This window comes from Clupea harengus, chromosome 10 (genome assembly GCF_900700415.2).
Source record: "Clupea harengus chromosome 10, Ch_v2.0.2, whole genome shotgun sequence".
NCBI classification, from domain to species: Eukaryota; Metazoa; Chordata; class Actinopteri; order Clupeiformes; family Clupeidae; genus Clupea; species Clupea harengus.
In genome coordinates this window covers 15,922,464-15,949,963 of record NC_045161.1, presented here as the reverse complement: position 1 = coordinate 15,949,963, position 27,500 = coordinate 15,922,464, and the positions used below count along the sequence as shown (strand labels likewise).

Here is a 27,500-nt window from a genome sequence, read left to right as displayed (position 1 = left end):
GCGTGTCTGCATGTGTGTGGGTGTATGTGGGTTTGTGTGCGTGGGTTTGATTGTGCATGTGTGTGGGTGTATGTGGGTTTGTGTGTGTGGCAAGGGGTCTGGATGAGGAGTGCTGTTATGACCCAAGAGTGTGAGAAATGGTAGGATAGAGGATTGCTTGGGGTGGGCAAATCACCGGAGGGGTGGGGAGGGGGGGTGTAAGGGTTAAGAAGATTGATGATTGGTGAATGGTGACTCCCAGAATCAACAGGGGCAGTGGGGTTGGAGGGTGATTTGGGGGGAAGGGGGGGGTGGAGGGACACCAAGACGGGCGCGGTACTTACTGAGGCGGGCATCCACTCGCGGGTCGAGCCAGGAAGTGGTCTGGGCTTTGTGGTCAATGAAGTACGTTTCTCCCTGAGGGGTGACTGTCTGCTCCCAACCCTCGGGCAGCTGTCCTGTGCAGGCAGCAACAGCACAACACCCACAGATCAGCGGAAAACAGCCAGGCTAATATCGCGGAGTCATCACTGACTGACACATCAAATAAGCTCAGAGTATAGTTATGGCTTATTGAGGGGGGTTACCGTAGTGATAGACAAAAGAGGAGGTTGGGGAAAGGGGCTGCTACTGAAACCACTGATTGATTGGCAAATGTCTGACCACAGCAAGAGTGTTTGTCCATACCAGCTAACAGTCTTCTTTTGAATTGAGGAGTTTGAATTGGGAAGAACTAGAAAGGGTAGGAACAGTGATATACTTGAGTCCGCTGCATAGGGAGGGGGCTTACCTATGAAACTTCCAAGTTATGAATACTTCATAAGACACCCAACAACTGGGGTTTAGTGGTTGCTGGCAAAATGTTTACTGTAGGGATACTGTGTCAGCCTCTCCAACAAAGAAGAAAGGAGGAGAACAAAGCGGTGGAAAAATATCCATTAGGACAACAAAGGCAGAGAGAATTCCCTGCTTGACAAGTGTGGGGAGCCTGCCAACATTGTTCCTCACAGAGAGGGAGGCGAGAAAGAGAGAGAGAGCAAGAGAGAGAGAGAGGTAGACAGACAGGTAGAGAGAGAGCAAGAGAGAGAGAGAGAGAGAACAGCAGGAGTGCTGGGAGTGTCTGCTCAGTCTTCAAGCCCCCACTGTGCGCAGACAATTATCCACATTCCCCTCAGGCACCGTCCAGGTCAGCTGTAACTGACCGGCCCAGAGAAGGACCCCAGCCACGGGCAGGGCAAGGGAGGGGAGGGAAGGGGAGTGGTGGTGTCTTCTTATGGAGAATAAAGGAGTGGTTTGTGCACACCACTGGAGGTCCAGGGCAGAAATACAGTACATTATAAACAACCCACAGCCTCAGGCGCCCCTGTGGATATTAGCTCACGGGGAGCGAGCATCACATTCACCGTCAGACTACAGAGGAGAGTAAACATGAGGCAGAGGGGGGAGAGGAGGGACGCTGGGGCCCTCTCTTCAGACGTGCAGACAGCATGCAGATGTTGCACAACAGACACTATCTGAGAGCCCGTGGACGTTGGACCTGAGGAAAATGAATCGGCAGGGTGTCTCTCGGTGCTCTTGCCATCCTGCCCTGTTATTTTAGGGGAGGCGTGGACGAGCCTACAGGAGGCCATGCGGGAGGAAAACAGGGCCTGTGTGAATGTGTTGTTTAAACAGGTCAGGCGGGACACAGGGGCGTGTGTGTGTGTGTGTGTGTGTGTGTGTGGAGGATTACTTCAGGATGAGTGGCTCCATTGACAAGGACCGTGGCCCAGGGAGAGGCCGGTTGGGCGGGCGGGCGGGCAGGCAAGCCGGCCGAGGCCCAGCTCCCTCTCCTGTCTATCTGCTCAAGCTCTGTTGCCTCCCCTCCCTTATTGCTCAGACCTCTTCCCACTGTTCCTGTGGGGTACCTTGACTGACCTCTTCCCCATCTGAAACCCTTTCCTTCCCTTCTCTCCTGTTTTTGCTATTGTCCTGAAACGGCATTGTGTCTTTCACTCATTTTCCTCGTTTTCTACACCCACACTACACTTTTTCCGCTTGTTCGCTTGTGTTCACTACAGGGTCTTTATCAACAAGTTGTTCTTTCTCCTTTCAGCCAGACTGCTCTTCTCTGCAGCTGTTCTGGTGTGTCTACCACTCTCAGAGAGAGAGAGAGAGAGAGAGAGAGAAAGAGAGCGAGAGCAAGAGCAGGAGAGAGCAAGCAAGAGAGAGAGAGAGTGAGTGCGAGAAAGATAGGAAGAAAACAGGCTTCTCTGAAGACACACCTTTTTTCCATTTCATCACAAAATCTGGCATTTTTTTCCTTGTGGGGGATGGGAGAAAGAAAAAACTGAGGGAAAAGAGTGCAAGAGAGAGAGAGAAAGGGAGGGAGAAAGAAGAGAGAGCCAAACAAGGCAGACACATTTGGATGTAATTTACTGTACTGGCAAACAAGAGAGGAGTCTGCGCGACACGTGCCAGAGCACACCGCCTGGTCCATCAGAGGCCTACTGGACGGGAGAGGAGAGGCGAGGAGTCCTCGCGATCCCACAATCCCTCTCTGAGCCCAGCACACCACGACCTGAGTTCCCCCCCACCCCAAGCCCCAGCCTGAGAGTCTGCATTTGACCCCTCCGAGGGTTCACATGGTTTGTAGCTGAAAATGGGAGTGTACAGCACTGACAGCAGTCTGTCACAGGCACATCACAAGGGATCAGTCTCTCAACGAAAACATAACATGAGAGCATAAGGACACGGCGTCATTCTGTAGAAAGGAACTGGGCATGTATATGTGTGAGTGCATGTGAGCATGGATGCTTATATGGATGACTGAGTAAAAAGTGCCAACAAGCATCCATGGAGATGCATCTTTGCATACATCTCTGCATGTATCACTCATCTCTGACTGTGAGAGTATGTGTATGTGTGTGTACACTCAAACCTGTGTGTGTGTGTGTGTGTGTGTGTGTGTGTGTGTGTGTGTGTGTGTGAGAGAGAGACAGTGGCAGAAGCCAGGTGGCACCAGTGGAATCCTGCTTCTCCGCAGGCAGTAGCAGCCTCTGGCATGGGCTATTTTGGGTGTTGCTGTGAATGAGGTTAAATAACAGAGGTAATCGCCCCCACCAAGAATCCCTTCTTCCTTCTTATGCAACCATTCGCCCTTCTCAAAGCTGCCGCACAGGGCGTGGGCATCAACACATCGCATCCGTGCCACCGTGGGCCGTGACGCCCGGCGCACCGAGAACCGGCTTGATATTGATGCGTCAGGTTGGCAGGGCAACCTGTTTAGTGGTATTTCAAGTACAGAGCAGAGATTAAACTAGTATATACTGAACATATTCACATTATTGTGACTTTCGCACGTAGAAGTAACGGTTCTGTCCATCATCGGACATGTACTTGAAGTTACTAACAAAGTTTAAGAGAATGTTAAAACAATTAGGAGTTAAATGGGTCTGTGAATTAACAAGACAGTTCTTCATGAGAAGACTGCTACAGAATGTATTGTCTCAATGTAAATCTAACCTACATATTTCCAGTCATGCCTATTTACTATAACTTAAGACTATTGTAAAAGAACAATAAGGCAATAAGTGTATAGGCATTTGGCTAAGTGTAACTCACCGAGATTGGGCTGGGATAAGGCCATGGAGCGCTGCTGCTGTTGTTGTTGTTGCTGCTGCAGCGGCTGTAGCTGTGGTGCGGGGCCAGCGTGCAGACTCATCTGGTTCATGGCTGCTGTCATGGTCTTACGTGGGTCATGCCATGTGGTGATCTTCTCCACATGGCTGCAGAGGGAGGGAGAGAGAGAGAGAGAGAGAGAGAGAGAGAGAGAGAGATGGACAGTCAAGAGAGACAGAGGAAGAGAGAAGAGAAAAACATGTCAGACACATCAACCTTGTCTTAATACCTAAGGCCGTGTCTAAGCCCTTCTCTACAGGCTCAGTATTGAGGAGCTGTGAGAAGCCTGCTGCTCAAATGCATCATGGGACTCGAGCCTGACAAGGAGCATCATGGGAGGGTATTCTGTCAACTCATATTTAGCAAGTACCAAGTAATTGTGTGCATAGAACGAGGTCAGCATGAAAACATTGAGTTTCCCTTTCCGTGTGCTTCCTTGCCAGAACATTTCGCACTTCAGACTTGCTGAGGACAGGGAAAATGGCTGGTGGACTCAGTGACACGCCTCTGCGGGGGAGGACGAGGAGACGGCTGGAGTGTCTCCAGCGGTGCGGGCGGGGTCAGGCCGTGTCGTGTGTGTGTGTGTGTGTGTGTGTGTTATTCCTGTGCATCTCTGCGGGGTCTGACCAAACGCAGCCCAGAGTCATCTGCCCAAGCGGCCTGGCGCTGCGCAGCTGGTTCAGATGTGGGCCCGCCTGCACCACATGCCTCTATATGCCACACCATCGCTGTTTTCTTGCCCTTTTTTAACCCCTTCATCTCTTTCTGACTCTGGGTTTAGTGTCTCCCTCTCTCCCTGTATCCCTCTTCACTGTTCCACCAACCCAGAAGCTACTGAAGGAGTACACAGGACGGGGGGAGGATGCCAAAAGGACTAGTCTAAAATTAACCTAACAGAACTGCACTGTCAGCCTCTTTCTTTCTTTCTTTCTTTCTTTCTTTCTTACTCTCTCTCTCTCTCTCACTATGTCCTCCCACACCCACAGATGACTGTCTTCCAGCAAACGGCTGCTACGTGAAATTCCAGCTTCTCCGCATTTTTTCTGAAGCGCCTCACCAGAAAAAATGGCCGTGAGGCCGTGTGTCATTGTACAGGCTGACTTCACAGGTTCAGTGACAGCAGGTTTCTCAACTCTCTTGATGGCAATTATATCATATCCTTAGATATTGGTTAACAATGGAGGAGGAGTTATCATTTAGATCTATCAACAAGGACGCCGTCACATCCTTGTTTATTTTTCTGTACTCATCACCCAGAACATTCTGTACTCGTCATGAAACATTTTTTCCCTTTCAACTTCCTTCAAAATAAAAAAGAAGATTCATAGCCATTTCCCTCCAGGCTCTCCCCAGTCAGTGCTGTGCTTCTACAGCAGAGGTCAGTTTACATACAAACTCTGTTGACAGAGACAAGTAGAGAGCTAGCGACCAGCGTGTGAGTCACACACACAAAGGCGACCCCCCCGTCCCCCCCCAGCCCCCCCAGCCTCTCCTCCTCTCTTTTAGCGTGAGTCACTGCGGCCTATTCACAGCGCACTGAGAAGATTAGCCACTTCCTGCTGCTCGCCGCTCCGGGGCCACTCCGTACCGCCCCTGGCAGGCCAGGAAGCGAGCCCTCGCGCTGTTGTTGTTCCTGTAAAGCCACGCTGGGGCGGCGCTTGATTTTACCCATGCCAGCCAGCGCTGCTGAGATTTTTTTTTTCCCTCTCCTCTTCAACCCGCACCCCCCCAAAAAAAAGCTTGTGTGCCTCGGACTCCTTCGGAAAAAACTTTAGGCGAGTTACAAAGTAAACAAGAGCGGATCGAAAAACACAAACGAGACAAAAGGCGATGCCTGGCAAAGCCGGCATCCTTCAACAACTCCGCCAGCCTACATCAACCAAGCCAATGAATAAAGAAAACAGCAACAAAACAACACACGCAATGATAAACAAACAATCAGTCAAAAGACAACAACAGTGGCCTAGCGAGTCCGCCCCCCCCCCAGCCTTTCAGCTGGGTGCCCCTGGGGGAGAGGCTGTGACTGAGGGGAGGGTCCAGGGTCCCAGTGCCCAGCTGGGGGTTCTGGTGCTGTCAGGCCCATCCGCCTGTAGGCGAGCCGGACGCGAAGGTACAGAGCGGAGCGGAGCGGAGCAGAGCGGCAAGGGACTCTGGCGAGGAGATTTACAGCCCTGAGAGACACCGAGCTGCGGAGTGTTCTCATTCCCCCTGAGGGACGTGGGATTGGGTGTGGGGAGGGGGAGGGAGGAGGGGGATGGGGGTGGGGAGTTAAGATTTATGGAGTGCTTGTGGAGGAAGGGTAGGGGGTGGTGGAGTGAAGTGGTGGGGGGCGCTGCAGTCGTCAGACTGCAGTGCTATGAGGGAGCTCTGCTGCTCCTGCTGGGGGTGCCTGGGGAGGGCCTGGGGAGGGCCTGGGGAGGGGCAGCTGTTTCCCAGCTGTGTGGGGAGCAACCCTAACTTGAGGCTCAGGCTCCAGGTGCTCTCAGGCCTTGTGCTAGTCTGACTCGCAGGAATATGCCTCGAATATTCAACAAATGTCTCTTTTTGTTCTATCCCTTTCCCACAGAGACTCTCTCTCTTCTTAAATGCTCTTGGTGAACACAGACGTGATCTGCCATTAGTTGCCAAGGCAACACTCGAGCCTCATGTGGAAAAAAAAAATGGTGGAGCAGGCATGGTGTGTAGTCAAGTGTTTCCTTTAAATACAGCCCGTGAGCGAGGTGTGTGAGGGGGCCGGGACCTATAGACGAGAGGAAAGGAGGGATTGGAGAGGAGAGAGGACTGCAGCGGGGGTTTCACGTGACGCTATTTGGGGAAAGCGCGGCAGGCTGTTTACAGAGGAAACGACGAGGAACAATGGCTGGCCGTTGGATCAGGCCTGAGCCGCAGGCTGAAACAACATGCAACCAACACCCCCCCCCCCCCAATACATACACACACACACCATGCATAATATCGCTCCCCTACTCTCCACCTTACCTCTGCCCCACCACACACACACACACACACACACACACACACACACACACACACACACACACACACACAGGGCCAGATGGACCTGACGCCTCCGCTGAGGGCCATCCTGTTGGTGCAATACAGTGCTGGATCCCCACATCCCCCAGTGACGCAAGCCCAACAGGACCGCCCCGACTCAACCTCTGCTCTTGGACAAACAGTGTGTTCGTGGAGACTTTCCCTACCACTTCAAGTAAAAACACACACACGCACAGATCTAGTGCACAGACACACTCAGTCATGCACACACACACACACACACACACACACACACTCTGACCTGCAGAGCTGACACTTGAGGACAAACAACTGTCCTTCCCCCACCCAAGCTGTCTATTGGGGGAAAGTGAGAAAGAAAAATACTAAGAGGGAGCAAGCGGGGGGAGTAAGAAAACAAGATGGAGAGAGAGACAAAAGGAGAGCAAAAGAGAAGGAGAGGCAAAACAGAGGAACAAAACAGAGCAGACGCTGCTTGGAGACAGAGACCGAGACAAAGAAGCAGACACGGCGAGAACCTGAAGGACGACAAGGAAAGGACAAACAGAGCCACTGTGTGTGTGTGTCTGTGTGTGTGTGTGTGTCTGTGTGTACTGTGTTGTGTGTGAGAAAGGGAGTTTTGTGTGCATGTGTTTGTGACAGAGAGAGAGGGAGAGAAAGAGAAAGTATATATATGTGTGTGCATATGTGTGCACATGCATATGTTAATGTGTGTATGTGTATGTGTGTGTGTGTGTTGTTCCTGAACTGCTCAGTCTCAGGAACAGCTCATCAGTCAATGAGGGTTTAGTATAAACAGGGTTCAGGATAAGCTCCTTTATCTCCAGCTCTCCTCACACTCCCACTGTTTACAGCAACTTCACTCAACTCAAGCCCCTCTATACACAAGACCTAGCCTGCCCTCACCAGCACACACACACACACACACCAAACAAATACACCATCACAAAGAACCTGCACACTCACATATATACACCCATCCAACATACTTACAGTATGTTACTCTACAAGAACGCCAGCACAGAGCAGGCTTTGGGTTAGTCAGAGGCCACACACACACACACACACACACACACACACTCCCCTGATTGCCCTCCAGCACCTGACTCCCACCCCCCAAAGCAAGCTGGATTTCTGGGAAGTTTTAGGGCCCATTAGCGGGATGATTCCCAGCTGGAGACATCTCTCCCACAGGAGAGCAGGGAGCCGCTCTGGGAGAGGGGAAGAGGTAAAGATGCTGAGGGCTGTGTGTGTGTGTGCGGAGTTAACAACAGCGGCCAGATCAGGGGAGATGAGTCTGAACAAAGGTGCAGGACGTGACGGCGAGAGACAAACACCTCAGGGAGACGGGCTGATAGAATAGTCTGTGTGTGTGTGTGTGTGTGTGCGTGTGTGTGTGTGTGTGTGTGTGTGAGAGACAAATATGTTTTGTACAGACCTGGGTGACTGCTCTACTGTAAAACTACTCTACAAAGCAGACAAAACTGCAGTTTATACTTTGTAAAACATTTACCAACACTGCTTTGCATTCTTTTTTTTTAAACATTTTTCATAAACAACCTTTACAGAATGTGTTCTGGAGGGTTAAAGGATCTGCAGCAATTCCATTTCCATTCTAGTCTTCCATTTCACTGACAATCAAAACATCATCAAACAGCCTGTTGAATCTTCACTGATGTCTCCTATAACCTCCATTTACAGTAAATATGTTTAGCTTCAGGAGTTGGGGGAGGTTTAGCTGGTGCCACTAGAGTTACAAAGAAGTTGAGTTGGTGCCAGGGGAGTTGTAGTAAGCTTTAGTGGTGCCCGTGTGATTGAGCTGGGAGTGGGCCGAGAGGAATGGCGAGGGGAGAGGGGCTCTGTGGGCCACTGTTGTCCTCCCAGCAGACCCTGAGAAGAGCAGGTGGAGTGGACAACTAAAAATAAGCAGGCCAGGGGAAGAAGCTGAGGATGGGAATAATCAGGCAGCTGTCACTGTGTCCGCCTGCCCTTTACAGTGCCAAAGGCCTGCTGCTGACACACACACACACAATCTACCCGTCACTCAGTCTGTCATTTTCTCTCACTCATACTTGCAAAGTCTAAAACCCATACCTTCAGTCACACACACACACACACACACACACACACACACACACACACACACACACACACACAGTACAATATATGCCTGGGGACAACTAAGGAGATTGAAGGTGCAGAAGGTAATACGGTTTAAGTTTTGTGAATGATATCCAAGTTCAACAGCCAACCAAATTATACCCCTCTCTTCCGTGTTCCCGAAGTCGCATGTTGATTGGCTGGGATTGTCTACGGCTTGGTCCGAGCCACTTTGTTTGTTTAAAAAGCAGCCTCCAAGGATGAGAGAAGTTCAATTGTGAATGTCCCTTGTGAAGCCATGCTTTAAATGGAACACCAGCCTTGTTTAAGATCTTACTGTAATCTGCTACCAGTATTTCAAAGTTGTCCCAAGACATGTACACTTGTCGTGAAGTGCCAAATTGCTCCTGGTCCGGCGAAACCACACACCCATACACACACCAAAATATCATTCTGCAACATCCTTGCAATTGCATTCACAGAATTCCTAAGCACACACTAAAGTCTGGTGACTGAACACCCAGCCAGCTGGTCATTATCATCATCATCATCCTCCTATACAGATGCTACCTTATTGGACCACAACTGCATGGTCTCATTTGAATACCTCCCCACTGGCCTGCCAAAGTACACACTAGTCTGCAGTCCCAGGACACTCAGTGTACTTGCTATACTAAGAGTAGTAGGGGTTCAAGCACACCAATATGGTTGACCATGGCATGTTGGCCGCTCAGAGTCTCGCCCAGTCTCTCAATCTAACGCTTTCCACCCTTTTTCTACCCTCTCTCTCGCTCTCTCTCCCTCCATCCCTTCTCTTCCCCCACTCCTCTTCCCTCTCAGCCTGTTTCTGTTTGAAACCGTTTCTCTCTGCCACATCTGAGGGGGTCGGATGAGGTTGGGGCGTGTTTGATTTCTAATTATACGCTGCGGGACACCACAGGAGACACGTCTGAAGGCATCCCTTACTTTCATCCGTGTTCAAGGTCCACCCCGAGAACTCTGGGAATGCGAGTCTGTCTGTAGCCATGGCAATGCCAATGAGAGAGCCAGACGAAGGTTGTCTCTCTCCACAGGGCCAAGAGACACATACACAGAAACCGACAATATACAGTGGATACTTTTTTTTTTTTTTTTGTGGGGGGGGTTCATTTCAGTTTTTGGTAACTTCAATATCAGATTCTGCAGTTTCTTTAAGCCCTGCCAAGGCACAAAAAACGATTTTTGAAATGAAAAATTTTAAGCGGGTTCTTTTTTTTGTTCCAGTGCAAATCAGCACCTGGTCTGGGTTTTAAGTAGGTCACATTAAGTTATCCTACTAATCTGCAGTTTAACCGAGAGGCTTAAGTGCATTTTCCACGCAAGGTCATTTTTAATTGAGTAGAAACACAAATGTTTCTTTAAGGTAAGGCAAAGTCTTCGTAATGATGACACAACAGCTACTATTGTGCATTATGCTTGTGGGGGAAAAGCCCACAAGCAGGTGTATTCAAGCTATTGTGGTCATTCTCACTGATATTCAAGTGGTTGAGGTCATTCTCACTGCCCAAATATACGTTCCCATACAGTGCCGGTTTGAGAAACAGAAAACTCCTCAAGCAGCTCACTGCCTTTAGGCACCAGGCAGTTCCTCTGGAACATGCAGATGATGAAACCACAGCTCCTGGAGAAAACAAACAACAGGAATAAGGAGCCTTTGAAAAAGCAGGCCTTATTTTAGTCATCTGAACGGAGCGTGGACTTTTGATGTGCCCTTGGTCAAGGGTGTGTGTGTGTGTGGGGGGGGGCTGGGAGTGGTTGCTCGTTTGACCCACCGAGGACCAGCCTCTGCACTAACACTGACCAAACCGAGGAGTGACACCACTGTGCTGGTATGAGAGGGTTTCCCACCAGGAGCTGTTAATTGAAAACAGGAATACAAGGGAAAGGATCCACCCCCCCCCCCCCCCCCCCCCACACTCCCCTCCAAAGACACACACACACACACACACACACACACACACACACACACACACACACACACACACACACACCCCTGCATCCCTTCTCCTCCACCACAATCACTCTGTCAGGTTACACTGGGGTTTTCCCCATTTCATTTAATGCAACAGAACCTCCTGCTGAGAATGGCACTTCAGTGCCCCCCGCCCCCACACACACACCCCAACATATTATACTCCTGAGTGGCACTGAAAGGCATGGGGTGAGAAGTAATTAAAAAAAATGCTAAAAAGTAAATACTGAAAATATATTATAATGGTATCCCTAACTGTTGGACTTTGTTATACTTGTTTAACACAAGTGTGCATGTGTTAACTGATGAAGTTATAATGATGCAGTGTGCTTACTTACCCATCATATCAAAACAGGTTGTTTGTTTTTTTATTTATTTTAAAATCAAAGCACACCAGCACTACTCAGACCTAGTTTGTAACCATCTATTTTTATGGAAAGGGGATACAAGTACTATGTCCATTGTAATGTTTGTCTATCCAGGTGATACGGCAATGCCTTAATGAGACTTTGGTGCCCATAATGTAACGGACTCAAGCAACACATACTTAGTTGGTCATGACTGTTATTAGCTTTTACCATCTCTTCTGTGGCATGAAACCATGCCTTTAGGGAGTGAGTGAGTTGCTCCATTATCCCTACATTATCTGGTCTATGGAGTAAAACTGATTGGACAGGATACACCTCTCCAAAAGACATGGGAGAGAAGAGGTCAGCTGAAGAGACAGGGACTTGGCCGGACTATAGTTTTGTTAAGACCCGGCTTAGTCTGCCAGCTGCCAATAGCGGAATCACAACTATTCGATTGGATGTGGAGAATGGATGGGAGTGGGAAGGAGGCGCAGTGAATGGAATGTGCTACTAATTATAGTCATACCCCCTGCCCCCCAAAAACCCTGGACGTGCCAGAGCCAGGGAGACAGAGCTGGAAGCCTAGACCCTGGAGTATCAGCGGAACATGGAGCACAGAAGACAAGTCAAGGCAAGTGCTGACAGGCGCTGGTCAAGCAGCGAGGAGTCTGGGAAACGTAGCAGGCTGTGGCTAATGAGTACACCGACTGTTAAACAGCAGCTTCCTCAAGCATAACAAAGCTGTCAATATCAGGCCCATGCGAAGGGTCATCCAAACAGCCAGCTAACAATAAGTTCTTGTTCAACGGGCGACATCGATGACACAGCTCAAATGCCAATACATGCTCTATTTTGTCCATTTTAAGTATGGCATTGGAACAGACTGTGAGTACTACTAAGAGGATAAAGCAAAAAAAAAAAAAAAACGCAGCCAAACAGTGATCGAGTTGTATGGTATGAAAATCCTAAAAATACTCAATTGGTGGAAAGTTGAACCAGCCCACCGAGCCCCCTCCTTTAGATCCGTGTCAGCTGTTGCAAAGGACCAAGGTACTATGGGCTCCTCTTGTTACTTGTTGAAGCAACTTGCGGAGAGAGAGTCAGCGAGCGAGTGCGTGAGAGAGAGAGAGAGAGAGGAAAAGAGAGAGAGAGCAACAAGCCCTAGGCTGCAGCTGTTGGTCGGCAGGCTAACTATAGAACCTGGCGCTGAATCCACTGGTTGCACAGCGCTGTGCTCCTTGAAAAAAAAGCTCAATTGCTCATCCACAGTGGAAATGGCCCCCTGCACTAAACTGAAAGAAAAACAATTTAACAAGAAAAAGTCACTCAACTCTGCAAACCTGTACATTAGTGATTCGTTTTTTTCAAAAATAAGTAGACCAGCAGACCTTACAAGCCCTGTGAGAATAAGGTGTCAAGTCTGGTCATGTTCAGAGGGAACGGCAAAACAAGAACATTTTAAAGAGCCGAAATGAGAGACGGCAGAAACCACTACTGGCTGCCAGACTGGCTGGGCCTATTGTCCTCTGAGTGCAGAGGTAGGCTAAAGAGACAATTGCACAGAATTAAATAGAACCTGATCGTTAAAAGGAGAGAAATGTATGTCTACATAAAGGCTGGTCAAGCCTGTTGGCACTGAATACTGCATTACTACTCATTTTCATCTCCGCAGAAAACCACGTCTTAAATCTCAGCTGTCCACTCCTTTGCACTTGGCTAATCCACTTTACACAGGACTGCGGATGTGTGACGTTAATGCGGCCACTCTCCTGAGGAAAGCAGAAAAAAAAATATCAAAGCACACACATACCCACATACAGACAAACCCAGACAGTCGCACACCCAAATTTAACGATTTTCTGAAGCAACGTGCTCTTCTAATCATGAGGGCTCGCAAAATCAGTAACCGGACGTCACAGGACAATCAAGTTTTCCCGTCGGGCTACCAAAATGTAACACCACCCTGTCCGACCTGCTATCAGATATTATCCCGCAAGTGAAATCAAATTCTCCCCTCTATTACTCTATTCTGCTCTGATTTGCTATTTGCTTTTCTGATTTGCTAGTTGCTACGAGTTTGGTCGCTAGGAAGTGTATGCGTTAATCGGAAAAGCGCTAGTCAGGTTGTGTTTGATGCCAGAGTCCTCATCCACACCAGCATTCCACGCAAAATAGTGCACCAGAAAAGCTAAGATCAATGTTATTTTGCGGACGTAACGGACAAACATGTATTCAGTTATATAGCATTTACACCACACAAACTTCAGTAGGATGCATAATGATATTTATGATGATTGTTGCAATAAATCTAGGGTTAGAAATTGTTTTATTTGGGCTTGTCTAATTCATTTCGGGTAACCAGTAGGGATGGGCATAATTAATCGACGATCGATTAATTGATCATTAAGAATTTCCTCGATGAAATTATTTTTTCATCGATTAAAACTAATGCATGTTCTGTTGCGTAGTGTGCGTGTAATTTATTTATTTTAGGGCTGTCAAAGTTAACGCGTTATTCTATGAGATTATTGTGGCGGAGATTAATGCAATCAAATATTTGAACGCAGTTAACGCAACTTTGTTTACTTCCGGTGCGCGTTGACCCGTGGCACGAAACCGCCCCTTGTCTGCAGTCAGTTAGATAGAAGAGACCGAGACGGTAGTTGAAGATGGAGAGAGCTGAGGGATTGTTGGGCGGAAAGTTTCTGTTTAAGAGGCAAAATGACAGAACAATCGACAAAACTAAAGTTGTATGTAGCATTTGTCAAGCTGAATGTAGCTATCACAGAAGCAGCTCGTGTTTAAGTTATCACCTTAATGCAAAGCACCCGACAGAAAGCAGTCCCAGGTTAGATGGTCGCCAACCCACACTCCACGACTTCTCTAGGAAATTAACTAGACCAGTCCGTGAAAAGGTTACCAACGCTGTAGCAGTTTAGGTTGCGGGTGACTGTCGGCCGATCAACTTAGTTGAAGACGGTGGGCTGACTGAGGTGATTCGAATTGCTTCAGGGGACAATTCTTACGATTTACCGTCGAGGGGCACCATTGTGTCTCGCATACATTCCTTGGCTGATGGCGAGAGAGCACGAACAAAATACAATTAAACAACAGTGTCTAAAATAATGAATGAAGTGATTACTCGTTAATTTATAAGATTTAGTCTGTAGAAGAAAACAAACTTTTAATCACGATGAATCTAGATGAATGAATTTCAAAATGTGAGATTAATTAGTTAGAGAGAAAAAAAAAGGAAGGTCAGTTGTGTTTATGAGCACCGGCTTCTAGCTGTCGGCTCCGCTGCTTAAGAGTACAGCAGCGCATATTTTCAAGTGTAACCATTGAACGGATCCCGTTTAACTGCCACAAGAGTTGTCCATCTTGTAAGTTTAACTGCCACAAGAGTTGTTCATCTTGTAATAAATATCTCAATGAGGAAACACGCTGTGGTTTTTCTATTTTCACTGCATTTTAATATAGCCTATAAATAGTGAATTTTAATATAAAAATATTAATGATTAATCGAAAATCGATCGTTAATTCTCCCGACGATCGATTAAGACAATTTAATCGAATGCCCATCCCTAGTAACCAGTATCTGAAGAATGTCTACCCAAAGGGCTACCAGGGATTTAGAAATGTTGCGAGCCCTGATCCTTCCTGTGTTGTTCGAGGCAAAGGCTGAGGCAAACGCATAATTCAGGATTATATCATTAGGGCTGCATAATATGCCAGGGCTGGCGTGGCGCCCAGGATGTTTAACAGCTTGGGAGACTGCGCGACCCCAGACCGTGGAGGAACAACAGCTGATTTATGCCATGAAAGAGAAGTAAAGGGCCGCTGATGTTCCTATGCCAGTTGCCCTCAGACTCCACGCAGACACGTCGCCATCCCAGACTCGTCACGGAGTGGTCTGATGATCAATACAGGAGGGACTTGTGAAAGACCGGGAAGGTCTTTAATGATTACTAACATTTGATTTCTTAACAAATCCTGGCACAATACATGAAAATACAAAAAGAATAACTGGTGTAGAGTACTACTTTGACTATCCAACCTCTAGTGGACTAGGAACCAACCATGCTGCCTTCAAAGCGGTTTAGGCTAAGAGCCTAACATGCTGAAGTCCATGCAGCACCTCAGGGTGACTGGCAGCGTTCTTAAAAAGAAAATGATCAATCTCACAAGCCCAGGTTCTGGGTCAATACATTGATTAGCGGAGAGATAAAGGCACAGAAAGAGAGGCATCCTGCATGCTGTGTGGCAAATGACCTTGAGGAAGGCCATATGAAAGGGAGGGGGCGGAGGGGGAGAGGTAGGAATGTGCTGGTGTTTAGGCATGCTGCGCTAGGTGCCCTTGCCTTTTCCTCAGCAGCATTTTCAGGGTTGTCGTGACAACAAAGCATTAGAGGCACTCGTGCATTCCTGGATCAGACATTAACATAAAACGGCCTCCCGGAGAGGATGAAGAAAAAGAAGAGGAAAAAAAAAAGCACAGGAATGAGAAAGAGAGAGAGAGAGAGTGGGATATGATTTCAAAGGAGTTAATAGTTAATGGATTGGGGTAGGTGACGTTGAGGGAGAGGGCTGTTTGTACTTGTGAAGAATCTCAAGAGGCGGCATGATGGGAATAAAAGTCTGGACAGCTCCAGAGACAAAAAACCTGCAAGTGGAACCAGTGGCAGTGCTTTTGAGGACACAACCCGAGTTCCATGGTCCCACTGCCAGTCCGTTTCACCATAATTGAAGGAGACAGCATTAAAACGACTACCAAATAAGCTGGTCTGCGGTGAATACAGGGGTGAAATCCAAATGCGTTATTCCAGCAGTACAGCTCCATCCATATGGCTGACAGAGAGGGCTTGGGGCTGTCCCAGTCTGTGCTCAGACAACCACGTTTAGCACAGGGCCTAAGAAAGCGCCCTCCCTGCCATGGAAAACACTTCTTTTGACAGAGAGGAATAAAAAAAGAGAGAGTGAGAGGGGGAAATGGAGAGACAAACACATACATCGAGTGAGTCGCACAGAAAGAGAGAAAACTCCACGCCTCACTGCGAGAGGAGAGCCCTTTTCCTCCAAGATAAAGAGACCAATGTCTGCTGCCTGTTTAGTGACCCTGAGGCCTGAAGTGGGCCAGTGACACAGGCACACAGAGGCCCATGGAGCATGGGGGTGGGGGTGGGAAGAGCTGAGAGAGTTGGGAGAGGGGGGGCCAAGATGGAATAACCAGCTACAGGCCATTTGTCATCTGCTGGTCTGCTGCGCCGATTCAAGAGGGCTCTTCAGAGAACAATCCGGCAATTTGTGTGGCACACAGGACGGGGCCCATTGTTTATGCCTATTCCCAGTGAGCTTGCCTCTGTTGCAGAGGGGAATTATCCATTGTTTCCACTGCTCCTCATGTATGCCACCAGTGGTCACGGACGGAGTACATGTGCTGCCGATACTGTCTTTTCATTGTGCGACCGCGATGAAAAGTCACATTGACACAACAAAAAGACGTTTCTGACCAAACTCTTGATAACTCACTAGAGCACACTGGCCTCTTTCTCTTGTCCGGCGAAAGTACAAATAAAATCAGTGGATTGATATTAGCTTAATGCCCCCTGCACAAAGCACCCTTTGTTTATAATCCTACAGCAGACATGGGAATGAACCCTGGCTCCACTGCTCAGGCCCCCACCTCCTCTCTCTTTATCGCTCTCTCGTTCACTCTCTTCACTTTACAATGAAGCACTTGGCATCAGTAAAACAACCGCACCCCATTTCATTTGTATGTTCTTTTGTCATTTAATTGCTCTCTAGGTGAAGACAACACCAGGTTTGCTAGCCATTTGCTCTATATTTCCGCGTATTTAATGAAATATGAGCGTAAATTTCAGCTTTGAAGCGGCATTTCGAAATTCAACCCCAAGCAAGAGGAAATTCCTCGCAGCCTACTGCCGGCTTGCACCTGCATGTCCCTGGCCTTAAACGCAACTCTCTGCCCCTTCGTTATGGAACAAATTATAAGGAGAACTGTAAAAATGATGAACGATCACCGTCAGGCCAATGCCATTTCAGCAGCGCTCCGCTTCAGATCATGTGACTCCTGGCCTTCGCCAGCACTGCAACTAGAGCTCGAGCCACAGGACGAACCATCTGAAACTTATTCCACAGGGACACCGGAACAGCTGACACCAAATGTTCCCTCCGCATCCATATGACCGCCCTATGTCTCCCCGGACCTGCCAATACGATTAGGCAGGCCGTAACGAAAGTATGTCATAAACGCTGCTGCTCTGTAGAGCATAACACAAATAAATAGTAATCTGGGTCTGGGATCTGGGCTGTCTAAGCGCCATGACACAGAGGCAACGATAAAGTATGTGGTAATACCTGCCTGATTAAAACATGGGGGTGTTACATCAGATTGAGTCAGACCACATAAACTAATCAAAGTTCAGACCACGACATCATTTGCATAGAAGGAAACTGGGTGTAAACACATTCAGTGGTTACTGGGTTACACATGATGATGATTCATCTCATGATTCAAGGGAAATTCACTTTGCTCAAACTGAACGTGTTTAAGACAAACCCACTGCGGATTAAACTGGGGGGGGGGGGCTTAAGATCTTCTCAGTGTGAATCTCCAGTCACATGCCATAAGAACGCTGCCATCCCCTTAACTTGGCAGACAGGGACAAAAAAGACACAAGGCCGACTCCTCCGGAGACCCCCATTGTCACTTAATGGGTACATCAAGGCCTCATGGGACAATGAGTATTAGACCACGGTTAACTTGTTCCCTGACATGCCACCAACGGGAAAGACAATCCATCACATGTGACACGTGGCTTGAATTGGGGGCCCCGGCCCCCCCCCCCCCCCCCCAATGCTTCCCAATCATCAACATCGTCTCCTGAAGTGAGGTGAATGCATGCCGTGGCCCTGGAGAACTGAATGAAATGCCAGTGGGACAGAAAAACTGTGAGGGTCGATACCCCCCCACAACTCTCCCCCCCCCCCCCCCCCCCCCCCCCTTTTTTTTTTTTTGCTGCTTGGGGAACAATACGCCCACATAGCTGCTGCTCACATTCCAACTGCCATGAATAGGGAGCAGCGGAGAGAGAGAGAGAGAGAGAGAGAGGGGTGAGGGATGGGGAGGGCCTTACTGGGCTGTCAGCAGGCAAGTGAGTGAGTGGGCGGGCCTAACCTCTCCGGGCCCCGCCCACAGAGAGACACTCCCACTGAGGAGCAGCCAGCTGAGCAGGGAGTGAAGGAAAAAAACTGCCTGTGGGACTTCAACTGCTGGCCTCCATTTTACCAAGTTAAAAAATAGTCTGGAGTCTGGTGTGGACTGTGATTAAAAGAGAATACAAACTCCTGTGGCACAATCCACTGTGCACATTTCACAGGCAGACAGTTCACAGGAGACACACTTTAGAACTGAGTGTTCAAGAAGAAAGAAAACAACTGGTGATAAAACAGACTTCTCTTCGCCCACAGAATCTGGAGATAGTGCGCATACACAGAGCAGACATTTTGATAAACACTGCTGTGGTTTAGGCACCCATTCCTCTGACAGCCATTTTCAACTCTTGAGGAATGCAAATTGTTTTCTGGATAATTACCCTCATTTTGTCTACCACACAGCTGTAAAGGCTGCCCCAACAGAAAGCAATTCTTACACAAAAAGTTGGGAGCTATCGTCCTACCCATATGCTGAATCTTTTTTAATCCTATGTTGACAGAAATGTTTAAATAACATAAATCATAAAACAATGTAAATCCAAAGTTGAATCTTAGGCAACCTATACACGTCTCAAATCTTATTATAAATGTAGAACAATGTAAGAAGAAGAAGACTCGAAAAGTAAGCTGATTGGAGCTTGACATGGCATCCAGTCTGGACTCACCAATCAAAAACAAAAGTCTTGAACAAAGCAAAACGCCAACTAGATGGAAACAATAATATACTTTCTGATCAAGTAAGTCGTGCCATTGAGGCATTGAGGCCATTTTCTTCCCTCTCTCTCCCTCTTCCCCTCCCTCCATGATCTTTGAAGTCTGTGACTCATGTTTATTGTTTTTAAACTTTACGAAACCCAAAAGAGATCGGGATGTGTCCCTGCAGCCATTATCCTGGCAAACAAAAGGAAATGACCAGTTCCATATCCTGTAGACAGAACCATCGCTTTCAACTGCTTATTGAAAGGGCTCGCAGGGGTGGGTGGGTGGGGGCGGCGGTGGATTATGGAAAATACCGCTCCAAAAACAACTGTGCACACGGCCATGGGTAAACTCATGCTGGCTTTATTTAATAGCTGTTAAATGGAGATATACACTGACAAGAATGATGAGGAGAGCCAGAAAAAGCCATAGAGATGAGCCAAAGACAACCAAGAGGCTGGAATTTAGGACAGGGTAAAGCTTAGAGGACTGGCCCATTTTTCTCCCCGTCTCCCGTATTGGGATTGCTACTCTAACATAGCCTACATCTTAAGTGTATCTTTCAAATGACCAGACATGTGTGTGTGTCTGTGTCAGTTTAAACAAAGTAATTAAAAATTAAAAATCACCAAACAGATGTTTGAAATGTAGATCGGGTTTTCATTCACTTGAAAAACACTTCAATCCTTGAGGTGAAGCTCTTTTTCACTGACCACGCAACTTGGGCAGCCAGAGAACCGGGGCAAGCTGATCGAATCCTCCGTGATACATACAGTCTCAGCCATTGAGTGGAGTGCGTAAATGTTTTTAGCAGGCTGCTCTTTGGCCCTGCCTGTTGATAGGTCTGGAGGCATGGCTGAACACTGAGCAGAGTCTCTCAACAATGGGAGAGAAACCTGCCATCTTCCCCAGACTGAAGGGTCACAGCTGTCTTACCGCAAGGAGACGTCTGCTCAAGGTCAACAACACCATAACACAGGGCCTCCCAGAGAAGGGGTGGGGGAGTGAGTGAGAGAGAGAGAGAGAGAGAGAGAGACATAGAAAGTTGCAACTCCTTTCTTTAAACATTATAAAACATTGTAGCAGAGCACAGTCGAAGCAGTGAAGAAGCTTCATCACAGCTGCTGCAACTCTAAGTAAACAAAGAGAGAGCACTGCAACACACCTCATGTCCAGCAGAAGTCAACACAAGCGCACACACACACACACACGCACACACACACACACACACACACATTGGGTACAGTAGGATATGGAACTGATTTCAGGTCTATGGCCCAGTGCTTGGGGTGAGAACTAACACAAAAATGTCCTTACAAGCTTGCCAAAGTCAAATTAATTTCATTATGGCCGGCCGTGGGTACGTATAAATAGATCTTGTTATCTTGTCAAAAATAGAAGTGGTCCCTGCTGTTCCACTCAGGACCTCTGTGTCCTCAGCGCTCAGAAAGGGGTCATTGTTTTTAAGGTTGCGGGGCTGGGTGTGGGGGGAGCTGGGACGCTAAAAAGATCAGTGCAGCAGTGACATCAGGACTCCGAGCTTGGAAACCCATCGGCAGTAAAAAACCACCGCGTGTGGAGAGACAAAGGGTGCTGGCCAGTTGAAAGGAGAGGCCTTTTTTTTTCTTTTTTTTTTAAACTGGCACTTGGAAAAAAAGGTCAGGTGTCCTCCATCCAGGCTCTGACAAGCACTGTCTCATACCCACAGGCCCATAAATAACAGACTGCTTCTGTGCTGAATATCGGCACAGGCGAGAGGAGGCCTAAACCAGGGGCACCACTGTGAAAACCAGCCATCAGCTGTTGTGTGGCTGACACGCAGCCTGCAGCATTGTAGCCCTCCATTTAGCAGTACTGCACACTCCACAACATGGGCCTTTGTGACATTAACCCCCTCTGCCAAAACACCTCTCTGTGTAGCTACAAGCTTTGGTCTTTCCTAACCCCCGTGGTAAAGGGGCAAGTGTGTACTTTGTCCATTTAAGCCAAAAAAAAAAAAAAAAAGAAAGCATGGCGAGGTTGCATGTTGTTATTGTTTGACATGGAAACACTTAGTTACGTTGGCCGATTCATTGGTTGACTTGCTCCATTAAGGAACCAGATTGGAAATGAATTGAAAACTGCTGTTGTTTCAAGCGTGATTGGCGTCTGGTGTGACTTATTTAGGATGTAAAAAAAAAAGTCATGGATTGCGGTGATTTGGACGTAAAAGTGAAATCAAGAACTTGGAGAAATGTCCTTCCTCCTAGATAGCACAGGAACCTGTGCCAATTGCAAGGCAGGCCAAATGAAGAAGTGGGCCACAAAATCCACTGGTTTTAAATTCAGCCCACATGACATTTCCTTCAAGTCTAATTGCTTTCATACAATTTATATCTGCAAGTCACGCAAAAGCCCGGAGCACTGTAGGACTGTAGCACACCCCACCACAAAGACACTCTTGTCTCGCAAACAGACTCCATCAGCACAGAAGGGAGCTCCAGACAGACCAGACTGCGCTGCTGTCCAGAGCCAAACAACCAGGTCCTCATGCTCGTCCAAGTCACATATTGGACAGGACGGGACTCAGGCCCTGGCCACAAGAGCTGGTTCCAGAGGCAAGCAAGCTGTCAGCTCTCCAGAGAAGCGAGGGGGCAAGTTCTCTCTTTCTCTCTCTCTCTCTTTCTTTCCATCTCTCTCTCTGGGGAGAACAGACTAAGTGAAAACCAGACGGGGGCACAGACACTGATGTAGCCTCTTCAGAGAGAAGCACATCTGTTATGGCCTTTCCACGGACTGCTCTCCCTCCCTACCGCTACAGTGAGTGCGCGTGGACGCAGAGGAGCCACGGCCGTCGGGCTATTGTTTTACCCCCTAGGTTTTGGAATTTCTACTCTCTAAGCCACCTACCCCCTTCATTCCATGCTTCACACATTGTTTCTGTTGAAAGCAGGCTCCCAGCTACTGCCTTTGGAAAAGGTCAGAAGACGCTGATGTGGGGTTTGGGGGCAGGGTAGGGTGTGGGCGCTGTTGGTGTTTTTTCCAAAACACCCGTCATGGGTGAACAGCAGATATGCATGCTCTGTTGTTTCTATGTAGTACTTGTGATATGTCACAGCTAGGTGGTCCAGTGCATTAAAGTGAATGTGACCTGCCCTGTTGAAAAACAACTGAGGAGCCACTCATGACTTGCCAAAGGAAAACTGAACTCAAGTCAGCCTTGACCACCTGTCACCCTAGCATGGGATCATGGGCGATTCTCAACCAGGAAATAGTAGCTGACATACAAATTACTAAGAGAAGTATTACAAGAGTTACAATAACCAAGACCAACAAAGTGCCACTGGAAATCTTTTGGATCATACCAACCTCTTAAGTCACCGGTTATTTTAAAATATCAATTTTGCAGTAATTCAGGTACTAAAACAAAAAACACCTGTGTATAAAAGGTTTCTTAGAGGAAGAAAGCAACTGGCATTCTTTCCCCCAAGGACTTTGATTTAGGAGAGTTTAAGCTGGTAAGTTCCTCCTGCAACACCATTACACTGCTTCTCAAATTACCAACCTGGTCAGCCACCATATCCACGACAAGAAACAGAAACACATTCAATTGTTTTGTCAACATTAAAAAAACACAAATGAATAATAACGTTGTCACTGTCAGAACAGATAGGCCTACATGCTGACACCAGAACTGACTGCCTTGAATCTTAATCACCTCATAATAACAGACTATTAATATATTTTACAATGTATGTGGCTAAAGCAAACCTATAAATCCTATAAATATAACTAAATAACTAATCATTACATATAAATATATGAATACAATATATGGAATATTAGGAAATCAGGAGCTGCCAGGAGAACAATTAATAGCCATTTAATTTTCATGATCATGTTTTTTGGTGGTGGCTAGTGAGGTCTAAACCTCTGAATACTGAAAATGTGACCAAACTAGACTAGAGTGTCCACCTGTTGTGGATTTTAAGTGTTTCTTCTGCAGCTAATTTATGAACTAAACCAAACTTCAATAGAAGATGCATCCACAGATACCAATTACAAAAAAATCTGAGCTCTCAGACTACTCAGGATGAATCAAACAGACGCCTCAAAAACTGAGAACAGAGAACTTCCCAAGAAAACTGAGTCGAGAATGAGTCAGGTCTGTTTCTTCTTATAGAATATTAAGAAAAGACCTTTCTAGAGCACCCAACGTATGCCTAATTACAGACTGCCCAAACATCGGGTTCAGAGGATGACTAGGCCTCCAGTAAAGCTAGCTGGCCCCTGGGCCTTTTGTGAACTGGAGGGGGTTGGAGAAAGACGTGCAGCTGCTTAGCAGTGATCAGATCCACACCCCCCCCCCCCCCCACACACACACACACACACACACACACTCCCTACTTTTATGTCTGGATGAGAACACCCAGATCACATCAGCAAACGCTCTGTTTACCAACTCTACTTCACTCTGATTTTTTTTCTCCCCGTTTCATTTTATTCTGGTGTCGAGCCGAGGACACAGGGATCCTAACACTGAAGGTTTGGCCGGCTGACCCGAGCCTTGCGTTGGCTCTCGCTTCCTTCACATCAATCACTGAAAACAAGAGCAGCTACCTCAGTCTTGTTCATCAGGGCTGGGCAGAAGAATGTATTAAAGCGAAGGAATACAGTCAAACAACTTTGTTAGAAGTGAAGTCTCCACATTTTTGATCCACTGTCAGGCAATGATGGTATACAAACAATTGCATACCTATGGTCCATCTCCACCTTACACCATTGACTTTGTCCGACATATCCTGGCTTTTTGTCAACAGCAATTTACTGTTTTGTGTTTTTCTGTGCAATCATATAATCTTGTTCTGATACTTTTAGATCATAGGTAAGTAGGCATCATAACTAAACTTCTTGTCATAAGTAATAGTGACCAAGTGTTTATCAGGTCAGACAGGATTCCCACACAGAAACCTATATCAGTCAAACATTTTTCAGTGACAGCCATCAGTCACCAAAGCATCAATTAACAGAGCCGCCACATCCGAGGTAGGTCCTCTCGTGTGGTTGCACATGTGGATAGATATCTGCATGTCTGTCTGCACCACTGGTGCCAGATCTACTGGATGCATATCTGCCATGAATCCAGTCTGAGCCAGTTCATATGGGACTGAGGCATTAACTTCATGTGTTTAGGGACTCATTACCACTGACAGCAAGACTTTGTCTTTCTGACTGTTTAATTGCAGGGTGGGGTGGGCCAGGTTTTTCTGCTTTGTTGGTGGTGGAGGTGCCAGCTGAAGCCGTAACAGGCACAGACTCGTTTTCTCGCAGTCTGCAACGGGGGAAGACACATCTGGACCGACACCACAAAAACAACAGGACTAGCAACTCGTGCACTGTGAGCTCACGGCTAATGCTCTACCTCTCTTTTGGGATGTTAATGAGTACCATAACAAATCATTAGCCGCAAACCAGTCTGATGGTGTGCGTGTGTGTGTGTGTGTGTGATGGCTTGCCTTTGAGTAACATGAGCTCAGTGACAAAAAATAGGCTGCTGCAACAGATAACACCGGCTCTGTTTCTGCTGTGTCGAAACAACATTCCTCCTCACTGCAGTCTGTCAGTTTGTTCTAATAAGTTTCCATTCTCTTGTGAACTTGCTGAATTCCTTTACAATCTGTTAAACAGCTTCCAAGACCCTACCAAACATACTCTTTTCATTTTTGTTTCGAACCACTGTGTTTGACAGACCACGAAGAGGCTTAGTAAGTATTGAGTGAATTGCTCAACCCATTTACGGTAAACAAAAAAGAAAAATCATTCTTTCCAGCAGACTTCTCCTGAGACCGCCCATCTCCAAGGTGGAGGTTCTCAGGCTACCGCTTAATTACCGCCCCTTCTTCGGGGGACACCCTACTGGGCCAGCCACAGCCTCAGTAACATCTCATCTCTCCACTCGATCAGATAACTATTGTGTTCCCGGGGATTGAAAAGAATAGATGTGCTTAGCCATCTCTTTCTGAAAAGGGAGTCGAGTCAAAACACTAATTTGCATTGAGACGGACTCCTGACAGCTCCAGGACAGAGATATTCAGAGATACAGCCCTTTGCTGAGGACAGGGGTTAACACCTTGTTATCAAAGTGACTGGGAACCCTAATCGTAACCTAGGTGTGTGAAAGGTGTGCGTGGGTGGGTGCACGTGTACGTTTGCATAGACAGTGATACCTAGACAGTATGGGGACTTCTAGTCAGATCCACGCCCAGATACTGTCAGTTCCTGTTAGAGCACATTGGCTTAAACTCAACTGAGCAGAGGTCAACTCCAGATCTATGAGCTCCCTGCGAAGATATCTGGAGGGGATCTTTTTTATCTCCCTGAATGGACCCTGATGATAACGGCAAGCCTGAAACCTGAAACCTTCTGTGCTGATGGAGTCTTTTGCGGAATAAGGAGCTCATGAACAAAGCTGAGCCTAATGCAGCCTCACTGCTGAAGGGGGAGGCAAAATGTTTCGGAATTCTTTGTGAAATAGCCCATCCTGCAAATAGTCTTCCTGAACTGAACATGTATGCATATGCATACTGTACACGAATGAAACTGAAATTGACACCAGCACTACGATCTAGATAAATAATGGCTATTCGTTAACTAAATTGTGGGGGTGCACTAGGCTGGGTGACAAATACAAGTACAGACAGGTAGGCCTCCTGTTCACGTGAATGACTTGTATTGAAATGTTATAAACGAGGGAAGGCAAAAAGGCTGTAGCTGACAGGGGAAAACAAAGACGCTGTGGTAGCCTATGAAGGCTACTCAATCACAACACTGAAAGAATGTGCTGTTTCACATCCAAGACTGGTCTCCAATATATGGTATAAAACTAAATACCATTAACACACAGGCTATGGGGTGGCAATGTATCATTCTGTAATCAGAACCTGTTGTTCAGTTCTTACTGACGTTTTTACTATACATTTGTCTGAAGACTTAAAGCTCGCCAATTGCTGTATCACTAGGCGGTCATTAAAACGCTAATGACACTCTATTTTAAATAAAAATGAATCCATATTTCTTTATATAAAAATGTGCACAAACCCCCCCCCCCCAAAAAAAATCAGTTGTGTTCTCCTATATATATTTATAGACTGACATTGTGTGTCACTTACTTGAGAAAATACTTTTGGCCGTTGGACGTAAGAGCCATCTCCCATCCCGGAGGCAGTGGTAGCTCCTCGGCAACATCGAAAGACTGGTGCCGGATGTGCCCATGATGTGCCGGGCTTGGTGTTGAGCTGGATCCCACTCCAAGCTGGAAAGACGCTGGTAAGGATTTTGACCGTGCGTGTGCGTGTTGTTGCTCTGTTAGTCTGGGTGGGTGGCTTCCCGAGTCAGTACTGGACTGTCGGGAATGAGACCCCGAGTCAGGCTCCTTGAAAAAGGACTCGGGTAAAACTTTTTTCCTCCAAGAACTGGGTCTCGGGTTCATAACGGAGTTAAAAAGCGCTTCCAGGTCCGTATCAGGGTCCTTCGCGACATGGATAACTTGGTGTCCCGGCATCGGTTGCAGAGGATTGTTGCTCATTTTGCTTGATTCAAAGTTGCGAAAATTTGAAATGATTCAGTTAAAGACTAGCTTATCAGACTACAAGAACACCTTCCTCAACAGTCCAAAACTTTCTTGTGTAGTTCACTTGTTCCAAACCAAATGTAGTCAACGTAGCAGCCTAGGCTGAGCTAATCACTTAGGCTATCCACCCTACTACTTGCCTAAAAAAGTTACATCAGAATAAATTCCACCAAGCGAACGAGAGAACACTGGATTTGAGAGAACACTGGATGTGTTCTCTTCATGTGAAAATATCAGAACACAGATTCCCGCAGACGCCGGTGACTTTCCTAGATAGATACTGCCACTAAACTGCCGTCCCAAAGTTTGTAAACTCAACTTTTCACGGCGCCCATGTCAGCAGTTGCTCATGAATAATTAATTGGCCCGGACGCCTGAAGGCATTAGCCAACAGTATCGCGACCACAAAACAAACCTACTCCCCAAGAAAACTCAGACAGCAATAGAAGCGAAGGCTCTATAATAAGTTTAAGCTATGGAAGTTTGATAAAGTTACGAATATACAAGAGACAACAGAGTTCAGAACGTATTTGTACGAATGCTGTATATTATGGGCGGTAGCCTATTAAGGACAGACCAGATTTCTGCTCTCAGAAATCTACATACATCAGGCCTACAGCACAATTTGAGATATTGCACTGCCACTTCAGGCTTCAAAGCATCACGAAGACGTAGTATAGGTTTATATCCTATAGAAACAAACTTTCACAGCATGGATACAATTCATTAACCTAGATTTCAGTAGGCTAATTATCCCCTGATTGAAAGCTTGACACTTAAAATCTGTGAAAAGCAACACTGGCCAATTCGTTATTCAGCGATTAACCCATCATAAAGTGTA

At 47.1% G+C, this 27,500-nt stretch overlaps 1 protein-coding gene across 3 annotated transcripts in view; it reads right to left on the bottom strand.

Annotated features, from left to right (window-relative positions):
* The window catches only part of wwtr1 (WW domain containing transcription regulator 1), a 41,079-nt gene extending 14,063 nt beyond the window's left edge, over window positions 1–27,016 (bottom strand). For 2 of the 3 annotated variants that reach the window (XM_031575565.2, XM_031575566.2), the window contains exons 1-3: window positions 26,199–27,016; window positions 3,583–3,746; window positions 324–437 (exon numbers count right to left, since the gene is read on the bottom strand). In XM_031575565.2, coding sequence (XP_031431425.1) covers window positions 324–437; window positions 3,583–3,746; window positions 26,199–26,614 — 694 coding nt within the window. In that variant the 5' untranslated portion in view covers window positions 26,615–27,016. The remainder of the gene's footprint in view (window positions 1–323; window positions 438–3,582; window positions 3,747–26,198) is intronic. The other variant, XM_012825335.3, reaches the window with a different exon arrangement.
* Between the last annotated feature and the right edge of the window lie 484 nt (window positions 27,017–27,500).